This window comes from Penicillium canariense, assembly GCF_028826845.1.
Source record: "Penicillium canariense strain IBT 26290 chromosome Unknown utg000006l_segment0_segment0, whole genome shotgun sequence".
Classification (NCBI taxonomy): Eukaryota; Fungi; Ascomycota; class Eurotiomycetes; order Eurotiales; family Aspergillaceae; genus Penicillium; species Penicillium canariense.
This window is the reverse complement of record NW_026622733.1, coordinates 1,958,876-1,985,574: the sequence shown is the minus strand read 5'-3', so window position 1 is coordinate 1,985,574 and position 26,699 is coordinate 1,958,876. Positions and strand designations below refer to the sequence as shown.

General features: G+C 54.8%; 8 protein-coding genes across 8 annotated transcripts; 5 read left to right on the top strand and 3 right to left on the bottom strand.

Annotated features, from left to right (window-relative positions):
* Positions 1-2,357: 2,357 nt before the first annotated feature.
* On the top strand, positions 2,358-4,557 carry N7482_008685 (putative YT521-B-like splicing factor; the record flags this gene model as incomplete). Its single annotated transcript, XM_056690809.1, has 4 exons — positions 2,358-2,779; positions 2,883-3,238; positions 3,307-3,878; positions 3,994-4,557. 4 exons carry the CDS (start codon positions 2,358-2,360, stop codon positions 4,555-4,557), a joined length of 1,914 nt encoding a protein of 637 aa, XP_056540574.1.
* Positions 4,558-6,033: 1,476 nt separating this feature from the next.
* On the top strand, positions 6,034-6,831 carry N7482_008684 (uncharacterized protein; the record flags this gene model as incomplete). The annotated part of the gene is made up of 1 exon (XM_056690808.1): positions 6,034-6,831. The coding sequence occupies one exon, from the start codon at positions 6,034-6,036 to the stop codon at positions 6,829-6,831; it is 798 nt and encodes a 265-aa protein (XP_056540573.1).
* Positions 6,832-7,561: 730 nt separating this feature from the next.
* On the bottom strand, positions 7,562-9,612 carry N7482_008683 (sugar porter family MFS transporter; the record flags this gene model as incomplete). The annotated part of the gene is given in 4 exon segments (XM_056690807.1): positions 7,562-8,365; positions 8,376-8,799; positions 8,898-9,154; positions 9,298-9,612. 4 exon segments carry the CDS (start codon positions 9,610-9,612, stop codon positions 7,562-7,564), a joined length of 1,800 nt encoding a protein of 599 aa, XP_056540572.1.
* Positions 9,613-10,616: 1,004 nt separating this feature from the next.
* Positions 10,617-17,177, bottom strand: stt4 (1-phosphatidylinositol 4-kinase STT4; the record flags this gene model as incomplete). The annotated part of the gene is made up of 10 exons (XM_056690806.1): positions 10,617-11,906; positions 11,975-12,262; positions 12,314-12,517; positions 12,587-12,839; positions 12,921-13,734; positions 13,796-13,930; positions 13,987-14,095; positions 14,154-16,865; positions 16,927-17,110; positions 17,170-17,177. The coding sequence occupies 10 exons, from the start codon at positions 17,175-17,177 to the stop codon at positions 10,617-10,619; spliced, it is 5,997 nt and encodes a 1,998-aa protein (XP_056540571.1).
* Positions 17,178-17,786: 609 nt separating this feature from the next.
* Positions 17,787-20,011, top strand: N7482_008681 (uncharacterized protein; the record flags this gene model as incomplete). The annotated part of the gene is made up of 7 exons (XM_056690805.1): positions 17,787-17,825; positions 17,891-18,143; positions 18,194-18,382; positions 18,444-19,042; positions 19,102-19,232; positions 19,298-19,314; positions 19,377-20,011. The coding sequence occupies 7 exons, from the start codon at positions 17,787-17,789 to the stop codon at positions 20,009-20,011; spliced, it is 1,863 nt and encodes a 620-aa protein (XP_056540570.1).
* A 683-nt stretch (positions 20,012-20,694) lies between these two features.
* On the top strand, positions 20,695-22,473 carry N7482_008680 (cytochrome P450; the record flags this gene model as incomplete). Its single annotated transcript, XM_056690804.1, has 4 exons — positions 20,695-20,940; positions 21,008-21,205; positions 21,266-22,330; positions 22,408-22,473. The coding sequence occupies 4 exons, from the start codon at positions 20,695-20,697 to the stop codon at positions 22,471-22,473; spliced, it is 1,575 nt and encodes a 524-aa protein (XP_056540569.1).
* Positions 22,474-23,037: 564 nt separating this feature from the next.
* Positions 23,038-23,757, bottom strand: N7482_008679 (mitochondrial 37S ribosomal protein mS41; the record flags this gene model as incomplete). Its single annotated transcript, XM_056690803.1, has 1 exon — positions 23,038-23,757. One exon carries the CDS (start codon positions 23,755-23,757, stop codon positions 23,038-23,040), a length of 720 nt encoding a protein of 239 aa, XP_056540568.1.
* Positions 23,758-24,192: 435 nt separating this feature from the next.
* Positions 24,193-25,448, top strand: kin28 (TFIIH complex serine/threonine-protein kinase subunit KIN28; the record flags this gene model as incomplete). The annotated part of the gene is made up of 3 exons (XM_056690802.1): positions 24,193-24,382; positions 24,443-24,881; positions 24,920-25,448. The coding sequence occupies 3 exons, from the start codon at positions 24,193-24,195 to the stop codon at positions 25,446-25,448; spliced, it is 1,158 nt and encodes a 385-aa protein (XP_056540567.1).
* Between the last annotated feature and the right edge of the window lie 1,251 nt (positions 25,449-26,699).

Below are 26,699 nucleotides of genomic sequence, written 5' to 3'. Positions count from 1 at the left end.
TCATTTGCGGCCCCCATGACTGGGGCCCTCTTTAGCAGATCCGTGGGCCGCTTAAGCCACAACCCCGGTGTGGCACGGTCTGCTCAACACACGAGCCGCCGAGACGCCTATAAGTGAAGGAACCGTTCACCCAACCACACCCGCTTGCCCGATCTGATCAATCCATTCACGAGGAAAAAGGGCGTACTGTTCTCCACTTGCTGGATGACAAGCATTTGTCACAAAAGTCCGAGACAGTCCCGAGGAGCTCCAATCCAAGATCCAAGCCCAAGCCCAAGCCCAGCCCAAGCCCACGCCCAAGCCCTAATGCCCGGTGTACTTGGTGTTTACTTCCCTGACTGAAGTGATTCTGGCCCTGTCCTGGGCCAAAGGGGATATCCACTTATCCTCGCACACACTCCAATCCCACCACGACCCACCCTCGAGGGGAGAAGTGCTTTCCCTCCTTGCTCTTCCGGTACTGTCTGGACTCTTCTGTCCTTTTGTACTTTTGACTGTCCTTCCTCGGTCTCTTGCAGGTGCCTGTACTTGCCCATACATTCCCCCAACCTATCACCGTCAATCTTCAACCTGCCTGGCTCCCCGTGGTTGCCTTCGTCCCTTTATCCACCCCAGACCACCCTGTCTACTCGGTCTACTCATTCCTGCTCCTGCTTTACCGAGCTCGGATGTTCTAGTCCCACTTGAGGCCATAGCACATCCGTCACGTCTGCTACAGCCACGACAGCATTCACGTTCGAGTCCGCCACTCCGTTCATCTGCCCCATTGGCTGCTTATTCGCCGCTGTGTGGCTGACAGCAGGGCCCCATTCAGTGATTTGAATTTCGGCGATTCTTTTTCTTGCCCTTTTTTTTCCCTTTTTTCTTTCTGTCATTTCTTTTTTCTATTTTTTACTTTGCCTTTTCATCCTTCCAGCTCTCTCCACATTCGTGAGGGTATATCTGGGAAATCCAAGCCCGCTGCGGCTGGCTTGTTTTTTTCCCACGCGATCTTCAAGCTCTCCCGACGGTGCAGGGCCACTCTTTCTCTCGTTCGGCCCCAATTGAGCCACACCCGCCCCGCCGGTCCTCGGTCTGTTCGTCTGTTCATCTGTTCATCTGTTCATCTGTTCATCTGTTCGTCGGTGTGCCTAGTGGCTTAGTTCGTCCGTAGGGCATCCATTGTGCCTCGGCCTTTTGCCCGTCATACAACCTGGACACCGTTCCGACTATATCTTGATTTGCCGCAACCACTCTTGACCACACGGTCCGTCCTTTTGCTCTGCTTTCGTTCCGCCAGGTAGGCCCTTTTTCTTGATCCCGTATGCCCCTTTTCCCCCTTCCCGTCTTGTTGATCCTCTCCGGGTTGTGCAAATTGCCAGCCCTACAAGGGCCCGGCCCCCACCCAATCACTTGATTGGCAGATTCTGTTTCCATTTCCTTGCTCGTCGGTTTAAGCCCTATCCGACATGACATGCCTGTCGAAGTTTTCCAGAAGTCCCCCAGTTTTCTTCTGTTTCATCTTTGTCTTCCAGAGACCGGGCTGGGCCTAGTTTTTTTCATTCCATTCCTTGTTTCTTTCAAGTGGCACGCCCCCTCGTCTCGTCTGCTCCCCCTTCCATCCGCTCAGACTTCGCCTCCGATGGACACCCCAATCCCGGCTCCACTGGGCCCCAGCCCGGTCTTTCCATGTGCTTATCGTCGTGGATTTCCCACTCGCCCTGTCATGAGCTGCCCAGCCCCTGTGGCTTTCGTCCGGCCCGCGACAGCCACAAGGCCCTGCTTAAGCGCGGGGGTTGCACGCTCCAGACAGCGGATGCACCGTTGAAACTTTTTCGTTTTGTTTTGTTTTTATTTCTCGCCTCTGCCCCTCCTACTTCCCTACACAACATTCTTTCTATTGGATTGCACCTGTTCGCTCATCTGTTTGGGTCTTCTCATGTTTCTCATATTTTCCGGACCTTCACAGACTGAGCCATTGTGATTGGCGTCAGCGTTTCCGAGCCCATCATACCCTCTCTCCTCTCCCCTCCTCTCCTTTTAGATGTGTTCTCTTGATATTGACTCTTCCACGAACCCTTATTGACATTTATTTTGATCATCAACAGCACCTCTCGTCCACCCAGCGCCCGTTTAGTTCTAGGCTTGGGTGATTTAAGGGGCGATACGCGTTTTGTGCCGGTGACCTTCTTAGTCGGCGGACGGAGAGACCCGCTGTGGTCTCACGCTCTGTCTATTTGAATCTCAGAGGTATGCTATGGTGGCTACACCTTACCCAGTGATTTCATGCTGTCATCTCTTGCATACTTACGCGGCTCTAGGGAGAGATTTGCGTCGACTGTATCTCCCCGTGCACACTAGTCTACGAACCGGGCCCCATGGGCGATGCTTCTCCAGAGAAGATCAACTCATCCCAAGGGACAGGGGAAGGGATACCCCCGGCCTCAGAGCCTAATGTCTCGCGGTCCAGCTCGACATCTGGTCAGTTTTTCCCCGCGCGAGAGAGAAGTCATGCCATGATGTATGCCACTGGGCCGTGGTCGTGTCATTGGGGAGCATACCCGTTGATGAGATGGCTTGATATTACAGGTTCTACAGCGGCCGACCAGTACGCGCGATCAGGTTATTCGGCCCATCCTTCGATCACAGGCTACCCAGCTTCCGGACGTTATGGTCCCCCATCTCCTCTAAACATGGGCAATATGACCTACTCGCTCCCGAGCCACCAGTCTCAGTCCTCTCCATTCGAGGCCCAGCATCTCGTCCCTCAATATCCTCCTGTCCATGCCCAGGGTCTCATGTATCCGATACAGTCCATGGGCCCTTATCCCGGTCAGAATACCGGCGGGGCGGTCCCATATGCGATTCCTTTTGCTCCCGGTTATGCGTCTTACTCGATGCAGCATCCGGGCGTTGCTCAGCATGTTCCTGGGCCCTATCCACCGTATATGGCAAATCCTCTCGATGCAAAACATAGGGCCGAGCCAAGGCCCTGCCTATGGCGCGGCCTATTACCACCCGGGATACGCGGCGTCCTATAGACATAGTGCCCATTCGGGAACTGGTCCAGTGCGGCAGACGGTTTCTCAATCCCGACACGGGAGTGTCTCGCAGGGACCGGGACCTCCCGCGGCGAACCCGGGAGCTACAATGAAGGACGCCGACAAGCGGGCTATGGTAGAAGAGTACGACGTATCGAAGACGATTGTGGATGGCTCCAACCCGATGAGGCTCACACAGCCCTCATCCAACTCACCTGGTAAGTAGAGCGAACCCCTACAAGAAGGAACCTTGTACTGACACGCTTTGTCTTCGCTCTATTCACAGATCCCACTCCTTTCTCTCACTCGATTCCAACCACTCCCAACACTCCCCGCGGACCACCGCGAAAACCCAAACAGTCCGGCCATGCCCTGTGGGTGGGCAACCTCCCGCCCGGGGCTAGCGTGGTGGACTTGAAGGACCATTTCTCTCAGGATGCGACCAACAGCATTGAAAGCGTGTTCCTTATTTCGAAAAGTAACTGTGCGTTTGTGAATTACAAATCCGCTGCCGCGTGTACGGCCGCCCTCGCCCGCTTCCACGACTCCCGATTTCAGGGCGTCCGTCTCGTGTGCCGTCTCCGCAAGGGTTTTACAGCCCCAGGTTCGGGCTCAGGCCCCGGCTCCGGTTTGGGGGCCCGGTCTCGTCTCGAGGAGACGAACGATCCTCCTCCTGGCGACGAGGCGGCCGTCGTACCGGAGGTCATCACTGCGCCGCCGGGCGCGGGGGCTCCCCGCGGCCTGGATCGCTACTTTATCGTCAAGAGTCTGACGGTCGAGGACCTCGAGCTCAGCAAGCAGAGTGGTATCTGGGCGACGCAGACGCACAATGAAACCAACCTGAACCATGCATTCGAGGTGAGTGTGGCGTGACCGGCTCCCACCCATTGCTGCGTTTTATTAAGCCGTCCGCTTGTCGATTTTAGTCTACCTTGATCTACTTGAATTGCGCTAATATCAGTCTTTGTAACAGAATACCGACCATGTTTACCTGATCTTTTCCGCCAACAAGTCGGGCGAGTATTTCGGCTACGCCCGCATGCTCTCGCCCATCAGCGACGACGAGGAGCTAGCCCTAGAGATGCCGCCCCGCCCGGAGCCCCTCCCCGGCACCGATGAATTGGAGGTGACCGCGACGGCAGCCACCTCGACCGCCCCCAAGGGCCGGATCATTGACGATTCAGCCCGCGGCACGATCTTCTGGGAGGTGGAGTCATCGGAAGAAGAGCACGACGAAGACGATTGCAGCGAGGAAAGTGTGGACGGCGAGGACCCTGGTGGCGATCCAGGTCTTGGTGCTGGTCCCGGCCCTCTTGCTCCTGGCTCCGCCGGTGAGGACGAGACTGAGGGCCAGTCGTTCGGCAAGCCCTTTCGCATCCAGTGGCTATCGACGGAGCGGGTGCCCTTCCACCGCACGCGCGGGCTGCGCAATCCGTGGAATGCCAACCGCGAAGTGAAGATTGCCCGTGACGGCACCGAAATCGAGCCGACCGTTGGCCGGAAGTTGATTGCTCTGTTCCACCTACCCTTGCCCTGAGTGGTCCCCAACCCCGAGATCCCCGGATTCCCGGGTATTTTTTTTTGAGGGGATACGTGCTAGGGAGATGGGTCTGGGGGATGTCTTTGTCTCCCTGTGCAAAATCAGGCAAGGCCATCAGAGTGCCGGGAAGTTCACTCCCGCCTGTCTCGGGTATGGAGAGCATCGAGGACGATCCTCGATCCTCTCTTGCAGGGCCCCAACATTCATCGACCGGTCCACATGCGGAAGCTGCGGAAGTCAGAACACTGCAACGGAAGGGGGTAGCCAGAGGAGGCCAGATTCCAGCCGAAGCGGGTCTGGCGATCGGCGGGAGAGAAACTTCAGGAAACGAGTAATACACGATGTACGTCCATTTCAGCTTTTTTTTCTCCTTCTCTTTTTCCTTTCAATATATATACTTGGAACACCACACAAACCCGCGCTGGTGCTATATTATTTAGCAGGCAATAAACACATGATTTCTTTCTGTCGTCGGAATTCTCTGTCTGCATGTGGATCTCAATCTAGCCCTGGATCTCTATCTGTATATTTGTATCATTATGACGAGCAATGGTATGTGTAGAGTGGCGTGATGGGGGAATTGCGATAGTATCATCTCCCCACTCGTGAGAGGTCTACGACATGATGACTCGAGACTCGACCCTAAAATTAGGTGTATCTTCTGCATTCACGATACTAGAGTATTCTGATTGGGTCGATTGGGTCGCCAGGGCCTCTCATTGGGCTAATCGGACTAACTGGGCGAACTGGGCGAACTGGGCGAACTGGGCGAATTGGGCGAATTGGGCGAATTGGGCGAATTGAACTAATTGGACTGATTGGGCTTCTTGCCATCTCTTCAACCCTAAAAAAATCCAAACCCAATGCGGCCCACGGTCAGCCGGTTGGCCAATCAATGGGCTGCAGCACATCATCGGCATCATCGTCCGGTGGACAGAAGGACTCCACTGCCTCCACCTCGTCCACTTATCTTCCTCTGGACTCGTCAAGCTCCCTCTCCACTCCTTCCGGACACGACCAAGTGGCGCTACCCCAGATATTCCCGTTGGCCCAAGCTTAGCTTCTGCTGCAGCTCTCCCCCCTCCCTCGACTTTCTGCTGGTGGCACCACACACCCCCTCTTCTTCCCACTCACACCACACAGCCGTTTACTTCCCTCCCCAATTCATATCCATTCCTCCCCCTGTCCACCACTTCCACCACCACTCTGCTTTGTTCCTCTTCTATTCTACACATCCCAACCAACCCACCCCCCAACCCTACGCTGCGACTGGGCTTCTCTTCTTTCCCCCCCTTGTTGCGCGTACTTTGACTTCTCCATTCGATTTCTATCTCATGAGAAGGGCGGCGAGTCCGTCCAAGACCCCGTCTTCTCATCCCCAGCTCAGTCCCTCGATACTTCACTGAGTCCATCTTCTTCTCCCCCTTCTTCTTCTTCTTTCTTCATCACCCACCATTCATAACAACCATCACCATGTCGAACGGTCGCTCTACCTCCCCTATCACCGTCCCCGAGTCGGAGAATCGCCCCCGTCGTGGCTCCGTTGCCTCCGGCCTCCCCTTCACGGACCTGTTCTCCAAGCAGAACAACTTTCCGTCCGGCCACCAGACAGGCAACATCCAAACCAACCAGCCGCGCCGGCTGTCCATCACCACCCTGGGCCTGTCAGGCTCGCCCACCCAGACCTCCACGTTTGGTAGCCGGGCTTTCCGCCAAGGCAGCCTGTCCAGCTCGTGGGGGTCGGCCCCGAACAATGAAGATGCCGTTGCGGAGGATATAGAGGGCTCGCCGGGGGCCACCCCCAGCTCTCCCCTCGCCCGACGAGTCTCATTTGGTGCCCAGGCCCTGCGTGAGGCCCGGGCCGGAAGCATAGGCAATGGTAGATACCCACCCCCCAGTTCATCCCTGGCAGGGGCACGCCGTCCGCCGTCGTCCGCGGCGCCCGGCGACTCCTCCGCCCCGGGCAACAGCCCCCCCTCCCGATCTCCCGCTGCTTCTGCAAGTTCTTCAGCTACTCCTCTGGATGAGAGATCTAACGCATCGCGCCGCCCAGGCGAAGGCTTCAACTGGACCGAGGCGCTCCGTCACCGGGCCGAGCGCGCCCCGTCCATCGGTGGACCCCCGCAGAGTCCCGTCCGCCAGGCCGGTCACCAGCGTGCCGCGTCGATTGCCTCGATGGAGCAGCCCGTCCGGGAAATCCCTAAGCAGCCCAAACAGAACAAGCCCGATTTCTTCCAGGAGAAGATCCTGCGCGGTGACTTCATGGACTAGAAGCCGGGCGATGTGTGGCTCCTCCCTTTCTTTTTTCTATATGATGTGTCTATCTACAAACGTGATTTCCACGGAGTGCTCGGATCCCAGCGAGATGAGTCATCTGGGATCCCAGAGTCACTGCGGCCAGGCTTCACAACATGTGTTTCTAGGCTTACCTTGATCGTGGAGTCTGAACATGATTCCGTTCGGCGCCCCTTCTGCACAATTGTTGATTACGTTAGGAGGCACGAGATTGTGACTGGCTCTCTGAGTCATATGGAGGCATTTGTTCTCCGCAATTCTTATTACTTTTTCTTTACTGATGATGCGTTCTGGGCGTGGGCCTTTCTTTCCTTCTTTTTCTCCATCTCACGGTGAATAAACCTCATCCTGGTGCTGAGGCCGATGTCTGTCTGATATATAACCAAATTGACATGATATTTCGATTTTCTTCATTAATCTTATCTGGCGGGATCACCTGCCCTTCTCAGGTACGGTGGCTGTCAACTGTCTCAACTGTACATTGAAACCCTCCTTGGTCACCACTTTGATGGTTTCTATACATTCTCGAGGTATCACCAGGCTATACAACATCTCAGCATCACCATCCCTCTCTCTCTCCGTTTCCCTCCCTCCAACCCCCCTTTCTCTGCTTCTTCACGTCACGTCGACCCTCTCTTCTCCCCCTCTTCCCACCAATCACCCTCGTATCTCATGTGACATCTGATATCTGACGTGCATCAATCTTTCAAGCCTGAGAAGAACCCTGCCCCGTGGGATTCTCCGCATGCAGATGCCCAGGCGTCTCCGCCGCCTTCTTGTTGGCCGCCGCTTCTTCCTCGCGGTCATAACCCTCCGCCATCCGGCGGTCCATCAGCTGCGCGGTCGTGAGCTGCTCCTCCGGCGCCGGCGCCTTCCATTTGCTGCTCTGCCACGGCTTCACCCGCATCACATACATCATATCCATCTCCTCCAGTGTCTTGTCCTTACCTTCCAGCACAAAGAAGTACACCACCAGCACTGCCACAAATAGACACCCCGCAAACACATACCCGTACGCAAAGTCGATATCACCCGTGATGAACGGCGTGAAGAACCCAATCAGGAAGTTCCACAGCCAGTTTGATGCCGTCGCTAGCGCCATCGCCCGCGCCCGGTACCGCGACGGATACAACTCGGCAACAATCGCCCACACCATCGGACCCCAAGTCATTGCGAATCCGGTGATGAAAAGGCAGGCAAAGACCACCATTGCTTTGCCGGCGCCTGGTGTGGCGGGCGGGTTCTGCACATCTAGCGAGAAGTGTCCCACAGATGCGAATACCATGAAGCATACGAACATCCAGATCCCGCCGGTGATGAGCGACTTGCGTCGGCCGAAGTGCTCGATCACGTACAGGCCACCGAAGGTCGTGCCGAAATTCACGCCGCCCAGGATCATCTGCGTCACGTAGGTATTGCTGATGCCGGCGCCGTTGAAAATCACCGTGCCCTGGCGGAGGTCAGTATAAAAACCGGCGCGAGACCGGGGCTCTCCCTCGACCTCTCCTCTCTATACTCACATAGTAGAAGAAGTAGTTGGCACCCGTCAGCTGCTGCAATGCCTGGAGCACCACACCCAGTATAATCCGGTACATCATTCGCGGTGCCTGGAACATCTCCACCCAGCCATGCAACCCGCCCTTCGCCCCCTGCTCCGCTTCCAGCTGCTCCTGTATCTCAAGAATTTCGTGCACAATCACCCGGTGGTTCTCCGAGATACCATACAGCTTGCTCATCGTCCTCTTGGCCATGTCAATTCGGCCCATCCGGTAGTCAAATCGCGGGCTTTCCGGGAACAGCAAGATGCCAAAGCCTAGAAGCAGGCCCCAGAGAAACGTGATTCCTAGAGGGATCCGCCACGATGCCGTGTTGGAGATGCTCTCCGTGCCATAGTTGATGCAGTATGCCACGAAAATGCCCAACGTGACGAAGAGTTGGTAGGAACTAAGGAGATAGGTTAGCCACGGTCGGCTTGAGAGAGTATGCTTTCACGGCCAATGCAATCTCTATGCGTCTGGCTGAAACTGGGCTGAGTGACTGACCAAACCATTGCTCCGCGGATATGTCGAGGCGCGATCTCGCCCTGGTACATCGGTACCAGCAGCGAACATGCACCCACACCGAAGCCTGTTACGAACCGGCCCATCATCATCTGGTACCATTTGCCCGCCGGTGAGGAGATCTGGACGATCAGCCCGACATGCAGGATAATGCACCATGTGAAGATGGACCATTTCCGGCCGATGCGGTCTGCTAGGGTCCCGGCCACGAGGGCGCCTATCATGGTACCGATGGACAACTGCAAGGATTTAGCGAGCCACTCAACGCTCAACACAACACTCAACTATTCCTATCTTGATCTTTTCTCAGATCACACCATTCCAACAGGAAAGGGGACCGGGGCCAGGACCGGGGCCAGGACCACCGGGCTAACCAACTCACCATGGAAACAATCAATCCAGACCTCACATTACTAAACGCCCACTTCCCATTCCGAAACTGCCCATACCGCTGTTTATAATCTCTCATCTCCAGAAATCCCGAGATCTGACCCGTGTCGTACCCGAAAATGATTCCGCCTATCGACACAAATGCCCCCAGGACTATTGACCGCCACGTCACCCACGGCACCTTCCCTTCGTCGAACGAGCTGCTGCGCCGCTTCTCACGGTCGTCCTCCGACGCCCCGGAAAGATCGGCTGACGGCGGCGACTCTGCGACGGACCCGGTTTGCTTGTTCATGAAGGGAAACTTCATGTTGGCAGTGGAGTAAGCGGTTTATGCTGGTGCAAGTGTAGGGATGCTGGAGCTGCGGAGGATTTCTTGCACATGTGTTGGTGGTGCTGGTGGTTGGTATAGCACCCACTCTCAATGCGCAGAGGTGAATGAACTGAATTGAGTGGGATTGCAATGGAACTGATGGGCGGATGGAATAGGATCCAATTCTGCTGGGACCGTCGTTCTCAGCCATCAGAGAGCTACGCAGGTCCTGGTTAATTTAAGAACGCTAAGTAAACGACCCGCCTCCCTCCACCCAGCTTATATCATATGCTTGCCACGCTCCATGCGCTTCCTGCGGAACGGGCCCGTCACCCATGCTGCCCGCCACCACAGCGGTGGCAGGGGCTCTGGTGGTGGCTCGAGCTGGGTGCTATATACTTCATGGGAGTCGATCTTGGTTCTGGTTCTGTACCGCAGCCACTGCCGCGATGTTCCCGCCGGTGGCTATGGCTATTAAGTTCTACATATATACCGCCAACCACCCGATGGTTTGAAATGCGCTTCTCTCCCCTTAACCCAAGTAACCAGACTTGAAAGACTTGGCTGCTGTGACTGGTTCGGAGGGTATTTCGTCATCCCTACTGCGCGTACCCGGGAATGGGGCGGGAACGGAATCGTGACGTCAGTCTCTACCGGCTGTCCACAAATGCTACCGCGGGCGCTCTACGTGCGAACCGTGTTTTCCAGGTGTACAAGTCGGCGGTTGACGAGGCGAGATTAACTTTGCCGAGTGGGAGGTAGCAGCTGTCTTAAGGCTGGATGGGCCTGAAGAATATAGTTCTGGGATACGGTCTGGCATAGTATAGTATGGTATCAAGTGGCTGGATCCCATGTTCATTCGATCAGAATTAAGCTAATTAATAGATTTGGTAGGAAGGAACTGAAAAATGCACGAACGGAAGCACGAAAATACCCTTCCCAGGAAAAATGAGTGTGGTAATTGAAAACAAGTCGCCAAGACCAAGGCAGCCCCGAGGCAATCAGTACGGAATGCCGTTGGTCATCAGCTGGAACTGATCGTATCCCTTGGTCGACACGCTCATGTACGACTTGCGCACCAGCTCCCGCATGTACTCCGCTGCGTCGCGCTCGCTCTTATCCAGCACGAATCGGTCCCGGAAGTTCTTCAGCGTCTCCGGCTTGAAGCATGGCAGCCCGCTGTCGAGCATTAGCGATACAATGTGCGCCAGCTTCGTGGTGTACGGCCGCGACGCTAGGAACGCCTTCACCACCAGCGACTCGAACCACCGGTACGGCTGCGTGCTCGTTGGGTTGTGTGAGTTGCTCCCTGGCAGGCTGATCCCGGATGTCCCGCTCGGATGGTGCGTTGGGTTATGCGTGCCGCTCATCACCGCCACCATCTCGGAGGTGAGCTTGAACGGTGCCCGCTCGAAACGCACTCCGCCGGGGGCGATATCGAAGCAAAATCCGAAGTCGATGTGGATGATGTGCCCGGCGTCGTCCACCATGATGTTGCCGTTGTGCCGGTCTTTGAACTGCAGCAGATACGAGATCACCGAGTATGCGGCCATGCTCTTGACGAAATTGGTGCGTGCCTCCTGGAACCGGATCGAGTCCTCGCCGCCGTACTTGGAAACGAAGTAGTCGTACAGCCCGTTAACGGCCTCGCGGCCGAGCATGTCGCGGGAGATCGAGTTCGGCAGCACGTCGATCACTCCGCACCCCGGCGCCGTCGAGGTCACCCGGTAAGGGAACACCCACACGTCCAGCCCGACGCTGGAGAAAATGCTGCGGAAGGCCGCGATCATCTGCAGGGCGAGCATGTCCTGTCGGCAGTCATCGCCGACCTTGAAGATAGCTGATTGCCAAACCTCGTAGGTCTCTTGGTCAGACATGGACCCACGAGTCGCCAGCTGACGCTGGTCAGACCCGTGAGCTCCAGCCTTGGCCGAGTCACCCTTGCCCTCCTGACGGGGGCGAGTCTTTTGAATCCGGAAGGTCGCCATGTACGGCGCCTTGGCGTGACTCTGCAGCGGCTTGCCCGACTTGCGGTCAATTCCGACAACTACGCCGTCGGGGTTACTAGGTAGGTACACGCCGACCTCCACCTTGATTTTGCGCAGCTCCTCTTCAATCTTTTCCTTCTTCTCTGGCTTGCTCCGCTTGATATATGGCCGAAGCTTACCAGAGATGCCGGTGATTTCGTTGAAGAATGAAAATTCCCGTTCGTAGAAGGCGCGCTCTTCGATCGAGAAGCTTGAGATCAAAGCCTCCATGAATCGATCCAGGGTTGGCTTGATTGGATCCGGCTGAAATGAGGTTGCAGTGTTAGATTATGATTATAACCGGTTTCGGCTAATACGCGGGAGACACTTACGATCTGCGAATCCTCGTCCTTGTAGGAGTTGGCCTTCATGTTCCAAATTACCTGGTGTGCGAAGAGCTGGGACTGCTTCGCTGTCTCAAGGATATAGCGCTCAACATAGCCCAGAGCATCGTACCGAAGAGCCTGAACTAGTTGCGGCACAATGTAGAAACGAACATCAATGGAATGACTCTCCAGAGCTCGCATAGCATACTGAAGAATGAACGGGTGGTTTCCATAAGCCGGGAGGAAGTACGTAAGCGCCTCAGTCGGATTGACAGGCGCCCAGAACAACAAATACTAGGCTACAGTTAGCATATGGGAAGAAGTCACATATGGTGGGCCATTTACCTTCAGCTGGAAGTTAACATCAGGCTGCAGAGACGAGTCGAACATGACCTCCAAAGCGCTCGGCTCGCGAATGGCCTTTTCGGGGAAATTGAGGACCAACCACCGAATCTCAGTCTGCATTTTGATCGACGGGAATCGGACAGCCAGTTGAATGGCCAGCCCCGGACTCTCTGCCCACGCAAGTCTCAGGTAGGATGCAACACCCTGTGGTTTTCATGTTAGCGTCGGTCAGCTCTCAAGGATAAGCCCAAAGATGGAACAGCACAAGCTTACATCCGTAGAGTTCTTGCCACCAATCGAGGACATGTGGTGCTTCCGCTCAGGCTCCAAGGGGAACAGCCAAACCCGAAGACGCGACCTCTCGTTCTCGATGAGAATTTGCATCAATTCTTGTTTGGCCTGCAGGGATTTACATGAGCCCCGGGCTTGAACAGCAATATCCGCAACACTCCGCAGAGTGGATAGCACATCACCGAGAATCTTGTCTTCGGCCTTGATCAGCAATCGATTACCGCCGAATGACCACCTGGAAGAGTCAGCGCATGATTAGCCCCTGCCCCCCGGGTTCTATCCCCCTTCCTCGAAAGGATAGTCCTTGACTACATACCTTGGAGTATGCTTGAACCAGCTCAGGGCAGCGGACAGAATCTGATCCTTGAGCTTCCAAGATGCGGCACCATTTCGGGGGCTCAGATGCTGCAAGATGCGCAGGCCAAATAGTACAGTGCGGAAGTGGATCTCCCTAGCCAATGGGTGGCCTAGGGTCTTGGTGAGTGCCACCAGCGTACTGCTGATCAAGCGACAGAACAGCTGCTGGTCCTGGAGGTTGCCCAGGCGAACGGCACTAAAATGGCTCTCAAAGAACTGGAGGACGCGCAAGTGTGGCGAAAGTGTGTTTTGCGCGTCTTCTTGTTTCTTAAGCATCGCTCCTTTGTCCGTGGGCAGCAGTTCAATCTTGGTCTGCATTGGGTCCAAGTATCTAAGATAATTAGTATCTTTAGGCGCCTCGAAGCAGGGAGGGGGAGCGAGGGGAATTGGATCAAAAGGGAGAGGTTCATACTCGAAGGTCGGATCAAACAAGCCTTGGCGTCGCTGGATACTTCTTTCCCAGGCCTCAACTACGTGTGCCAGGATGCGTGGCTCGACGTTAGGGTTCTCATGAATGACACCAAGCCACAAAGAGACTCCCAGCTTGATCGTTTCCTTAGTGAAGATTTGGAAGGGCAAAGCAACCAGGTAGTGGACAACAGATAGTCGAGGGTTACTACTGCTGCAAATCAGACGCGCGGCTTGCCGTAGAGCATCCCTCACCTCGCCGAGAGGAATATCGTCTCCCTTCATGCTACGCCCATAAAGGCGAGCGAGAGAGTATTCAAGGCTGTTAGCAGTCTCGGGCGAAAAGTCCGCTTCGGGCTTGCGGCCTAAGAAAGTCGGTGGGTTAGTGATAACTACATAGGACGAATACAACAAATTTGCACGAACCGCCAATCCCAAAGACCTGGCTATCTGAACTGTCGAGCAATGAGATATCCGGACGACGATACTTCTGGCGTGTCGTGTATAGAGCCATAAAGTCCGATGCAATATTGATTCCACTATCGTAGGTATCGATGGATCCTGCATCATATATCAGATGACAAAACAATAATGGTTTTCGTGCCAGAGGAACTTACCAAGGCGGGGGTCGCTGTGTGGGATGAGGGAACCCATCTCAAGAGCGAAGGAACGGCCCAGAGAGATATGTCCATAGCCACCGTCGTCATCATATCCGGAGAGGTAAGTCTAGTGTTGATATTAGTTAGTGGAATGTTTCTTCGATACCTTAGGGAGGAGCACGTACCTGCAACAGTCCTTTGATATCCAGCGGGGCAATGTTCAAGACAGTCGTGACCCATGTTCTAGCTCGCTCGAGGAACCGATTCAAGGTGGCTTTTCGCAGGGCATAATTATCAGGCAAATCGACCTTCACGATGCCCATCGGAGAAATCAGGAATGGCTTCCATTCGAACTCATCGATTTCGCCTTGGAGGCAAGATGACCACATCACAGTCAGTATCTCAAGTAGAGCGAAGAGCGAATGCTTCTCGCAAAGGGCCGAAGGGCATTCGCGGATGATCTTGTCGGTACATTGTGTCGCTATATGTTGAATTCTCTCAATGCGATGGCAGCAAGCTGTGAGAAACTCAGCCAGCTGCTTCGCCAGGTAGGAAGCCGAGAAATCATCGTAATCGCCTGAAAGAGTGCGTGAGAGATAGCAAGTCACAACCTTGTCAGCAACAGCATTCATGCAGATGACCATCTCGGGAGCAGCCACGGCCGGATCGCGGAAGTAGCTGAGGATTTTGGTGCAGTCCCCTGACGATGAGCGGAGGCTTTCAACCAACAAAACAGCATTGAGAAATACTGATCTGGGGTAGTCTAGGCGCTTGATGTCGGATTCTCGGCCAGGAAGCTCCGCGATGAGCGTGCGTTTCTGCTCCAGTATCCGCTGCGGTCCCATGCCCCTCCTGAGCACGGTGTTGAGCTCCACATCACTCTCGAGAGACTCCATACGCTCCTCGGCCACTAGTGGCGGGGAATGACTCGCGAGCAGACTGAGTTCCTTGAGGTGCTTCTGGCCAACGCTCGAATTGAGTGATATTCCATGGATGGCGATATTAAACCAGGCATCCCGGAACAAAGAGCAGGTGGCATCATCGTAGCCCAAGGTAAGATGGCAAATTTCCGTATATGTCCTCTTGGAAGATACCAGCAATGCCAGCGGTTTCAAGAGAGGCGTAATGTCACCAGGAGCGAAGACAAGCTCTCCGTGGCGTTCAGTCTCACCAACGTCCGGGATATCGCCCTTGTTGACAATACTCTCCAATAAATGAGTCAGATAGAGTCGGTAAAGTGGAGAGAGGCGGTTTAGAGTCACGGAGAGGTATGACATGGCACATTGAACAGCATCCGTGATCATATACAGACCCCTGTGGACTCCATCAAGGTAAATTCGGGTATAGAACTTCAACAACAATAAAAACTCGGCTTGCCCGCTACTCAGAGCAAGAACGGCAGCTTCCTGGATGATGAAAGCGTCTACCGAGACATTAATTTTGCCAACCTTTTGGAGAAGCATGGACTGTGCAAGAGCACTAATCTTGTCATCGTTGCAACTCGTCGCAATGACCACGATGGCATGGACGACATTTCGGTTGGTAAGGGTTTCTTCCTCACCAACGGCCGAGATAGTCGTTTGGCTTGCGTTTCCTACCTGCGCATAAGCCACCAGATTGCCTGTGGGTCCAGTGGAATCGCCAAGGAGGTGATTTTGGGCTGATTGATCTGCGATAGGACCGGGGCTTAACGAATTCCCCAAAGAGTACAATGTTGCAATCACAGAGTCTTCGGAAAGAATGCTCAGGATTTGGGCGAGGCATCGGGAAGCGACAGCGACGACGGAGCCCTTTGAGGCACCACCCTGCACTAAGTATTTCAAAAGGCAGCGTCTTCCGAGCGTTGCGCCATTCGAAGACATCCTGGCGAGAATCGCCGTGCACTTGAGCGCAGTGATGGCTAGCTCGTCACACGCCATCTGCTGGGGATCGCCCACCGTATTCTCGAGCCAGGACAGAAGGATATCATTATTGGCAGCATCTTCACCGAGGACAACGCAGTTCAGGAAGCCGATCAGGGCATTTCCCTTCACCGAGAAGGCCAACCGCTGCTGGGAAGGCGGTCCAACCTGCAGGTAATCCGATCCGTCCTCGAGCAAATTGATCTCCTCGCTAATCAGCTCGGTCACCCGCTCGATCAGAGCGATGTCTGCCTCATTGTAGCTCTTTGCAATTCCGACACCAGCCATGTACTCGTCCAGAAGCTCATCATCGGACAAGTTCTGAGACCCGATCAGGGATGCTGCGCATGACTTCACAAAGCGCATGAAACCCTCTTGAACTAGCATGGCACCCAGTGGGCGCCCGTGGGCTGCATATCGTCTAGAATACTTCCTCCAATCCTTGATATAATTGTCAGAGAGGCTGGCATTGCGAACAGTCGATGAAGCCGTCTCAACGGCAATCATAAACGATTCCGAGAGCATTGACCGTAGATGGTCGATAATTTGCAGCTTCTCCCCCGCAGTCCAGATAACAGTGTACTTCGCAGAGGCTTCCAGAAATCCAACCAAAGACACCGCAATTGATAAGACAGCGATGGATTCGTGCACCACCCCTCGTCCTCCCGGTTCAGACGAAGAGTACTGGAACGGGGTCACTGCATTGATGGCGTCGGAGCAGTTTTTGAGATATCCGCTGACCGCATTCAGAATCCCTTTGCGCAAGGATGAATACTTGGTGGCCAGCGACAGGAGCGCTGTGGTCAAGCTGTGGGACAGGGTTTCCCAAGGCGATGGCTTGACATCATGGAGGAACGGCGACGGCCGAAACAGCTGGCTTGGGGACTCTGGCAAGTATCGGGACAACTGAGTGACCAATCGGGAGGCATGTTCTGGATCATTCACGGACGAGGCCGCCTTGCACAGGGCTAGCAGGACATCGAGTTCGCGAATCCCCTACGTATATAGATGTTAGCTTTCGATCACCCCGCAAAGGCTTTTTGTCACGAGGGCGCACCATTGGGACCCGAGATGTCGGAGCCTGATCCTTCAAAACTCCGTTCAGAGCGCCATCGGGCTGGCGAGCTAGCCGAGTTTGTTTGGCCAGGCGAGCGAGGTCCGAACCATCGTCGTTGGGGGAAGACTTCACGGCCAAAGCTGCAAGCTTCTCAAACGCAGAGCGTCTGATCCCGACCGAGAGACTGCTCATGGTCAATTAGCATGCAACTTAAGATTTTAGCCATTGAACAGGCACACTTACCCATCCATTCTCACGGAGGCCAGGGGTGTTGACGAAGAGAGAGGAACCGAGAACGTGAGATTCCTGGAGATTCCGGGGAATGAGACGGGGCACGTGTTGACGCGAACCACCTAGGCCCGACGAGAAAGGCCCGCGGGTGTGCCTCCCCTGGACCACTGGAGACAAGCACGCAGGTCCCCTCTATAGCTTATGACCTTTTATCTGTAATCTTTAGACTATAATATCGAGCCTCGTAGTTCCAATCTATAATTCATAATTTGTCGCACCGCCTCGACCTACGAAAAACAAATATGTTCGGCCCTGTTGGGGCGGGTAGCGGTTGACGGCGCGCTCACCCCGTCCACCCTCGAAAGTAGCTTTTCTTGAGCCTCCAAGCTCTTGCTCCCCCCATCCCCCTGAAGCGCTGCCCCTCCCAAAGGCTGCTGTATAGCTCTATTGGATTTTGGTATCTCGAGACGCAGTGCGAAGGCTCACTCCCGTTCTTATTTTGCATTCTCGCCGGTTCCCCCGACCGTCAATGCCCCGGTAAGCCCCGTCAAGCCCCGTCCAGCCAACATCCCTCATTGGCCTGTGGACAACCTCTTAAGCTGGGAGTCTGTGTGGTATGAACAAGAATCATGGCACCTCGTGAAAAAAGCTCGCTCAAACGGGCCAGAGTAAGTATCACTCCATCCGGGGAAAGTTTTCGGGGCTTGTTTGCTCATCAACTTGTCTCCTGCAGCATAGTGCAGGTGCCGATTCGCAGGACTTGAAGAAGCCCCGGCGCTCTCAGAGAATCTCGAGCCAGCAACAGCAACCTGTGGAAACACCAGTCAATCATGACTATCTACCCACTCCGCTAACTCATGGGAACTCGACTGCGACGGACATCCGCAACGAACTCACAGCCACTCCACCAGGCAGCCCGAGTCGTCATGTCCGTCAGCACACCCCGTCGAATACAGAATTATCCCCAGCCTATTCCTCGCCACCGGGTGACACGCAGGCCCTTTCACAATTCGTTTACCCCCGAGGACATATGCAGACGAAGTGGATGATGAGAGTGCGGAGGGAGTCTGGGGATACCTCATCCCGCTAGATGATAGCGTGAGCGGCGCTTTCGTCCTGAAACAGCGCGATGGGTGCGTCAAATCCGACACGAAGCCCCAGACAAGCAAGCAAGGGAACGGCCGCGCGCCCGGAGGCTACCTGGTCGGCCGACATCCCGAATGTGGTTCGTAAGCACCTTCCTCATGGCACACCAGCAATGCTGACAAGGTTTGTTGTTTTTATAGACCTGGTGATCAACATCCCGACGATCTCGAATCGACATTTCCTTCTTTTCTCTGAGAAAAGGAAAGGTGACGTGGTCGCGATGCTGGAGGACCTTTCCAGCAATGGGACCTTCGTGAATGATGCGATTGTCGGACGAAACAAACATCGTGAGCTCGAGGATCGGGATGAGGTTTCAATTCTGAATGAAGCACGGTTTGTCTTCCGCTATCCGCGTACGCGAGACACAAGTGGTTTCCGCCAGCAGTACCGGAAACTTCAGCAGCTTGGTAAGGGCCACTTTGCTACGGTTTACCTGTGTGCGGATCGAACGACGGGGAAGCAGTATGCCGCAAAGGTCTTTGAAAAACGCCCGGGAGATTCGCAAAAATCCCAGTCTCAGAACGAGACCTTGCAGCAGGAGATCGCTCTTCTGATGGGGGTTAATCACCCCAACCTTCTTTGCCTGAAGGACACCTTCGATGAGAGTGACGGTGCTTATCTTATCCTGGAGCTAGCCCCCGAGGGTGAACTTTTCAATTTGATTGTGACCAAGCAGAAACTGAGTGAGGCTGAAACTCGCCACGTGTTCCGTCAGCTGTTCGAGGGATTGAAGTATTTGGTAAACATGGCCTCTAGTATCCGGTCCTGTACCCTGATCCGGCTAACATCTATATTCAGCACGATCGAGGGATTGTGCATCGGGACATCAAGCCTGAGAACATCCTTGTATCAGACAAGAAACTGACCGTCAAGCTGGGCGACTTTGGTCTTGCTAAGATTATTGGAGAGGATTCCTTCACCACCACACTGTGAGTTTTAGAGGATCCTCTTATGCGGTTCATTCATATGGATGTGCTAACATTTCTTTCCTTAGCTGCGGTACACCCAGTTGTACGTTGGCTTATTGATTAATTGATGGTGGAGAATGTTTCCTCGAGACTGACTTTTTGCAGATGTTGCGCCGGAAATCCTGCAAGAGACTCGTCGGCGACGGTATACTAGGGCCGTGGATGTTTGGTCGCTGGGTGTTGTTCTTTACATCTGCCTCTGCGGCTTCCCACCTTTCTCCGATGAATTGTGTACCCGAGAGAACCCATACACTCTGGCGCAGCAGATCAAGATGGGCCGTTTCGACTACCCGTCCCCTTACTGGGATTCCGTGGGGGATCCCGCTCTAGACCTGATCGACAAGATGCTCACGGTGGATGTGGAGAAACGGATCACGGTGGATGAGTGTCTTGAACACCCTTGGCTTACCGAAAAATACCCTAGCGTCAACGACAGCACAGATGGCCTAACCGGAGCGCTCGACAAATTGGACTTCTCCAAGCGTAAGATCGAGCGGGAGCGTACGATGCTGAGCAGTATCAACGACGTCCACTTTAGCGAGCATGTGGATGGTGGCAGCACCCCGGTCAAGGTCTATCACAAGAATGAGGCTGGGAAGCGAGTTCACAATCGAGCGGCCAAGGCGTCGCGTCGCGAACCTTCCCCTGGCAACAATCATGATCCTCAGGACTTTGTGAACCTGGGCCAATCCGGAGATCCCGCCCTCTACGACGAAGAACCTACCAGTCGGTACCGGTGATATCTGGTCTCCTGTGATGGTCTGGTCTTTGATCCGACCTGATTCGGCTGAATTTCTGGTTTGAATTTTGCCATTGGGGGCTTTGCGTGGGTCTGTCTGTACTACATGCGGTTTAGGAGGTTATTCGGGAATCGGGAACGGTAGGCCACAAAAGTGGGTGCATGTATAGTTTAGGGTACCTTTTACATACCTTTCACAGTCCGGCGTTGGAATGCGATTGTTATAGTGCCATTGCACCTGTCCTCCGTGCACCGTGCATCGTGCGATCGCCAGGCACCGGCGGGAGACGCCTCCACCGACGTGGCGTGATAAACCGCCCGTTCTGGGATTCACCCATCCCCACTGGACAACAAGTCGGGGTCCCTCTGGAATCTGAAAACACATTGATGCGAGGCGATTATAGGGGCTATGCAGGCCTGTGAGCCAACTGGCAAAAGGAGATTCAGGCTAGTGGTGCCAAACCAATATTAATATTAATACTCCGATCACAGATTGCGGCGAACCAGGGGGAGGGGCGGGTCCCGGCCTCGCCGAATGACAGCGGAGATTATTATTTCGCGCCCCCTTCCACTGCCAACTTTCGCTTCCAACCCTGCCTTCGCCTCGCCCTGAAGGCTTTGGGACTTCTCTCTTTTCCTTCTTTCACCCTCAATTGAAACACCTTCCCCTTTTCCTCCTTCGCCATGGGTCTCTTCTCCAGTTTCCTCGACAAGTTCTGCGAGCACTGCTCGGCCCAGTCCATCTACCTCCTAGTGTCGGTCGGCGCGTTGTCCTTCATCGCTGTGGCCGTCGTGGTGAATGTTCTGCGCCAACTGCTGTTCAAGAGCCCGCATGAACCCCCGGTCGTCTTCCACTGGTTCCCCTTTGTCGGCAGCACTATCAGTTATGGTATTGATCCGTACAAATTCTTCTTCAGTTGCCGCGAGAAGGTGCGCCTCCCACGCATGATCCCCCTGCCGGACTAAACCCATCTCTAATGACTTGTTTCCTCTGCAGTACGGTGATATTTTCACCTTTGTCCTTCTCGGCAAGAAGACCACCGTTTACCTGGGCACCAAGGGCAATGAGTTCATTCTGAATGGCAAGCTGCGCGACGTTTGCGCCGAGGAAGTTTACTCGCCGCTGACTACCCCCGTCTTTGGAAGCAATGTCGTCTATGACTGCCCCAACTCCAAGCTGATGGAGCAGAAGAAGGTGAGAAAGGGATCAGGATCAATTCTCAAGTGCGTGAGGCTAATTCAATCACTTCCTCAGTTCGTGAAATTCGGTCTCACCTCCGATGCGCTCCGCTCGTATGTTCGTCTGATCACCGATGAGGTGGACGACTTTGTCAAGAACTCTCCCGCATTCCAGGAATCCAAGGGCACCTTCGACGTCACCAAGGCCATTTCGGAGATCACCATCTATACGGCATCGCGCTCCCTGCAGGGCAAGGAGGTTCGGGACAGATTTAACTCCACCTTCGCGGAGATGTACCACGACCTCGATATGGGATTCGCTCCGATCAATTTCATGCTCCCCTGGGCCCCGCTTCCTCACAACCGCAAGCGTGACGCTGCGCAGCGCAAGTTGACCGAGACCTACATGGATATTATCCGCCAGCGTCGTGAGGCCGGTGGCAAGAAGGACTCCGAGGACATGGTCTGGAACCTGATGTCTTGCACCTACAAGAACGGTACCCCTGTTCCCGATGAGGAGGTCGCCCACATGATGATTGCCCTGTTGATGGCTGGCCAGCACTCTTCCTCCTCGACCGCCGCCTGGATTGTTCTGCGCCTAGCCACCTGCCCTGAGATCATCGAGGAACTCTACCAGGAACAACTCCGTGTTCTGGGTGAGGACCTGCCTGATCTCACCTACGAAAACCTTCAGAAGCTGGACCTGCACGCCAAGGTGATCAAGGAGACCCTGCGCATTCACGCACCCATCCACTCCATCATCCGAGCTGTCAAGAACCCCATGCCCGTGGAAGGAACGCCCTATGTCATCCCCACTACTCACAATGTCCTCTCGTCCCCTGGTGTCACTGCCCGGTCGGAGGAGTACTTCCCCGAGCCATTGAAGTGGAACCCCCACCGCTGGGACGAGGACAACACTGCCAAGGATGAGGATGAGGATGAGGAGAAAATCGATTACGGCTATGGTCTGGTGAGCAAGGGTACCAACAGCCCCTACCTGCCCTTCGGTGCTGGTCGCCATCGCTGCATCGGTGAGCAGTTTGCTTATGTGCAGCTGGGCACCATCCTGGCCGCGCTGGTAAGGCAATTCAAGTTCTCCACCCCTCCTGGTGCCACTGGTATTCCGGAGACAGACTATTCGGTAAGTGACTTATGGACACTCTCCCAAACGCGTTGTGACCTCCAAAGAAAGGATCATCAAGCTAACCCACTATCCAGTCGCTGTTCTCCAAGCCTCTAGGCAAGTCATTTGTTCGCTATGAGAAGCGTGGAACCAAGGAATAGACAGAGTCCCTTCATAAGAAAAGAAAAGAAAGTCACTTGCAATTGGAAGCTGATATTACATTTAATGACCTTCCTCGAAGTGGCAGAGGCCGAAGCCAAGGAACCCGCCCCTAGCGATCGTCCGCTGCGCGCAGCCTCTCCTCTTCCCTCGACGTCCTTGGAACGACTGTACCCACTGTACATTAACCTTTTTTCCTCATCGCGCTTTGCGATTTTGATATTCCTCCATTATTTCTGTTGATACCGTGACTGTTATTAAATATATTTAATCGAAGACTATTCAAGACGATCAGAGCCTGGAACCAGTAACTAGTAGTACATGGGTTCGCAGGTAGTCCCCGGGGATCTACTCAAGCCTGGGAGACCTGGACTCTCTCTCTCTCTCTCTCTGCCTTGCATCTAATGAGTATGTATAACCCGTCTAAATGATCTGCCCGTGAAGAGTGCAAGGAAAGCTCTTTAAGTGTGCGATAGTTGCTAGTATAGTACATTGCGAATAGAAAACACAGGCCCACCAGGAGGCTCAAGAGATATGCAGGAAACGCCAATCCATCCGTGTTACCTTTATGCTTTCCTCCTCTCTTCGAGCCTCTTCTTGGCCCGCACCTCGACCCGTCGTCGTTCACCACCATCAACCTTCTGACCCCGCCTGTCTTCCCACATGCCCTCTTGCACAGTAATCGTCGCCGCAGAGCCATGAGTTCCCTTAATCGGCTGCAGGAATGGGCCCATGATCTGGGAGCCACGATGGATCTTCATGTGTGCGAACTTCTTCAGCTGCGCTGACGCGCTGTGCTTGTATTCCGCGGCATTCGGCGCCAGGTTCACAATCGCCTTCTTCATGCCCGGCGTCAATGTCGCTGAGCTCGCTCCAGCTGTTCCAGCTGCGCTCGCGGCCTCATTCGGGACTTCCACCACGCGTAGTTGGGCAACGCCGTCGACAACGTGCTCCAGGTCTCCCCCAGGCCCGTACACCCCATTGCGAAACTTCTCCCGCTTCCGCATGAGGTAGCGGCGCTGCCGGGCGGGCTCAATGCCCAGCTCGCGGAGCTGGGAGGAGTTGGAGGCGAAAAGCTGTTCCCATGTGGGAATCTTGCTCGCATGCTTAGACATTTCGCGGCCGATCAACGTGAGGAAGGTTTGGACGTCGGGAACGAATGGCGTCGGGGAGGGCACGGAGCGTGCGACTTTGCGGTGGAATGGTCGAATGCATTGCCGGGAGATACCAACGGTCTGAATGAGTCGGGACGATAGACTCCGCAGTTGGAAATTGCGCATCGTCATGACGGGCCTGTGCAATTGCGGGTTCCCGCAAGCACCAGATACTTTGAGCTAGTCGGAGTCGAATTCAGTGATCCCGGAATCAGGTGGCTTCCCTCGGGGAACAAGATGGGAGAGGGAAGGGGGAGAATTGGCCGGGAGTTATCGTCAAACGGCCGGTTGCCCGTGGCCTGCTGTTTTGGCCGCGCTGAGAAATTTCGGGCACCTCGGGATCAACAATACTCCGAAGCGCTCACATTGTACAGCGCAGGAACATCTGGCAAGCTCCCTTTCACAACTTTCTACACGGTTTACTTTTCGACATGAGATCTTGAGAGTTTTCTCCACGGCTTCTAAGTCGCCAATTTCCTCGTTTATCATATTATCCTTCGTTGACTGGGGATCCTTCACACACTCTGAGCTCCGTGACCCTCCACGGTCAATCCACGAGCGTCCGTGATGGCCCTCTCGCCGTTTGCCTCTCGCTCCCCTTCGATGACGGTCGCTTCGCCCCGCTCAGCTCTGCGGTTAAAAGCTGCAAGTGCTCAATATGTATCTGGCTCGGCAGTCGCTGCACAGTCTGAGTCGAATCCAGACCGTGAGCTTACTGAGCAGCTGAATGACGATGTGCGGCAGAAATACATCAAGGGTGTGTTGGATACTACAGCACCTCCTGCGCAATGATCTGAGAGACTGACAAGGTGAACAGGCAAGAAATTAGGTGAAGGTACATACGCCATTGTGTATCTGGGGCACTTTCGCGAGGACCCATCCTCGTGCGTCGCAATTAAGAAGATCAAAGTCAACGCGGAATATAAGGATGGACTCACCATGGACGCGATTCGTGAGGTCAAGTACCTTCAAGAGCTGTCGCACCAGAATGTGATTGCCCTCCATGACGTGTTCTCTTCCAAGGACCAAAATCTCAACCTGGTCTTGGAGTTTCTTCCGGGAGGAGATCTCGAGATGCTCATCAAAGACAATGACATTCACTACGGTGCGAGCGACATCAAGGCCTGGATGGGCATGCTTGCCCGGGGGGTATGGTTCTGCCATGAGAACTTTGTGCTTCATCGAGATATCAAGCCCAACAACTTGTTGATCGCCGCCAACGGCGAGGTCAAGCTGGCTGATTTTGGCCTGGCACGGTCATTTGCGGATCCATATCTCAACATGACCCATCAAGTTATCACCCGGTGGTATCGGCCCCCGAGCTGCTCTACGGGGCACGGCAATATTCGGGAGCTGTGGACGTCTGGTCGATGGGAATGGTCTTTGCGGAGTTGCTCCTGCGCGTTCCCCTGTTGGCTGGGATGTCGGACCTGGATCAGATCACTAAGATTTGTGAGGCCTTTGGCACCCCGACGGAGGATAATTGGCCTGGGGTGACGCAGTTGCCCAACTACGTTGCGGACAAAACGGTCCCGTTGCAGGGGCGCGAGTTCTTCCTTCGGCAGTTCCCTACCGCCGGCCCGGTGGGTGCCGATCTGCTCATGTCGATGTGCGCTTTGGATCCTCGCAAGCGCCGTACCGCTCTGCAAGTCTTACAACACAGCTGGTGGACAACCGACCCGCAGCCGACCAAAAACGAGGATCTCCCGCGGAAGTCGGGGACCAAGAAGATGGGCGATGACTTGGCCCGACGCGGCGGCGAAACCGATGACGGTCCCTTTAAACACGCGGCACGCCAATTGGACTTTGGCGCCATGAAGTAATGACAACCCTGATGATGAAGATGAAAATAATGATGATGAAGCTTTCCCCGTTTCCTGGACTATCGTAATCCCTGGTTTGTTTCCTTGTATTTCCTTATCCATGGTTTCCCCAGGGGTGGTGGTCGACACCTTCGTGTGATGATAGTCGTCCAGTCTCAAGCCGCCGCATACTACTGCACCGCATGATGCATGCCGGTGCAGCGACTATGATTTCTGCCCAACTTTCGAGGTGACAGCTCGCCCGGGGGGCGCCAGCCAGCGGCCATGGCACCGAAGGTGGAGGGAGCAGCAGAGGTTGAGCAGGGACATCCCACATCCCAGCGATCGGTCAGCCGCACGATCTGCTACCTGTCATGTCGCACCCTCTCCAATACATGGGCGGTCCACTGCAAGCCATGGGGGGAACGGAAGGTCGTGTTGTCCCTTGCGTTGCTGGTCGATCTATTGTTGACCCTCGCTAGTCAGCAAGCTAGGAAAGGCATTCGAACCCTCCTCCTTCCTCCTCCGCCTCCTCCGCAATAGATCTAGGTATACCGGAGGGACTTGCCAACGGGGAAAGCCTGCAACCGGTGGGTCCTTGTGAAGTGATGGGGCGCGACGATCAAATAAGGATCAACGTTGTGGACGTTCGCGGTTCGCACATGGGGCCAGAATTTTGTTTCTCAGCTGGACCACGACCGAGTCGAGTCTCCCTCTAGCCGGCCAGCGCTGCGTAGATTGCTGCTTGTTGCTCGCGGGTGCCAATCCGTCTGGTCGCAATAATCGGCAGAGACCCCACCAGCGCAGGCCGCGCCTTCATTCGCCCCCTTTTTCGCAGGTTCCCTTGGGTCCCGAACGACCTCCTCCACCGCTCGCCCTGCCATTGGGCCCGCCCGCCTCCCTCGAGCCCGCCAGGAACTCGCGCCTTGACTCCTTCGAGCATTAGACTGTGATTGTCTGTTTTAGCACTACGCCATGTCTACCCCTTTTCTCCGGTGCGCGCACACAGCACGGTCGGGGATGTGATGGGGAGTGATGGAGAGGCAGAGGGGTTGGACCAGGGCCCCAGGGCACCAGGGGATTGTAAATGAAAGACGATGCCCATCGGTGGGAAAGCAGGGTAGCATGCAAGTACCGTGGCAATACAGGGGGGAAGAGCTGTGCGAGGAGGCTAGCCTTGGTCAAGGAGTCGCGGAGGAGTAGAGGAGTAACGAAGTAAATCGGTCGATAAAAACAATGGACCTTTCCGCTGCGCGGGGGAAGAAATTAAGC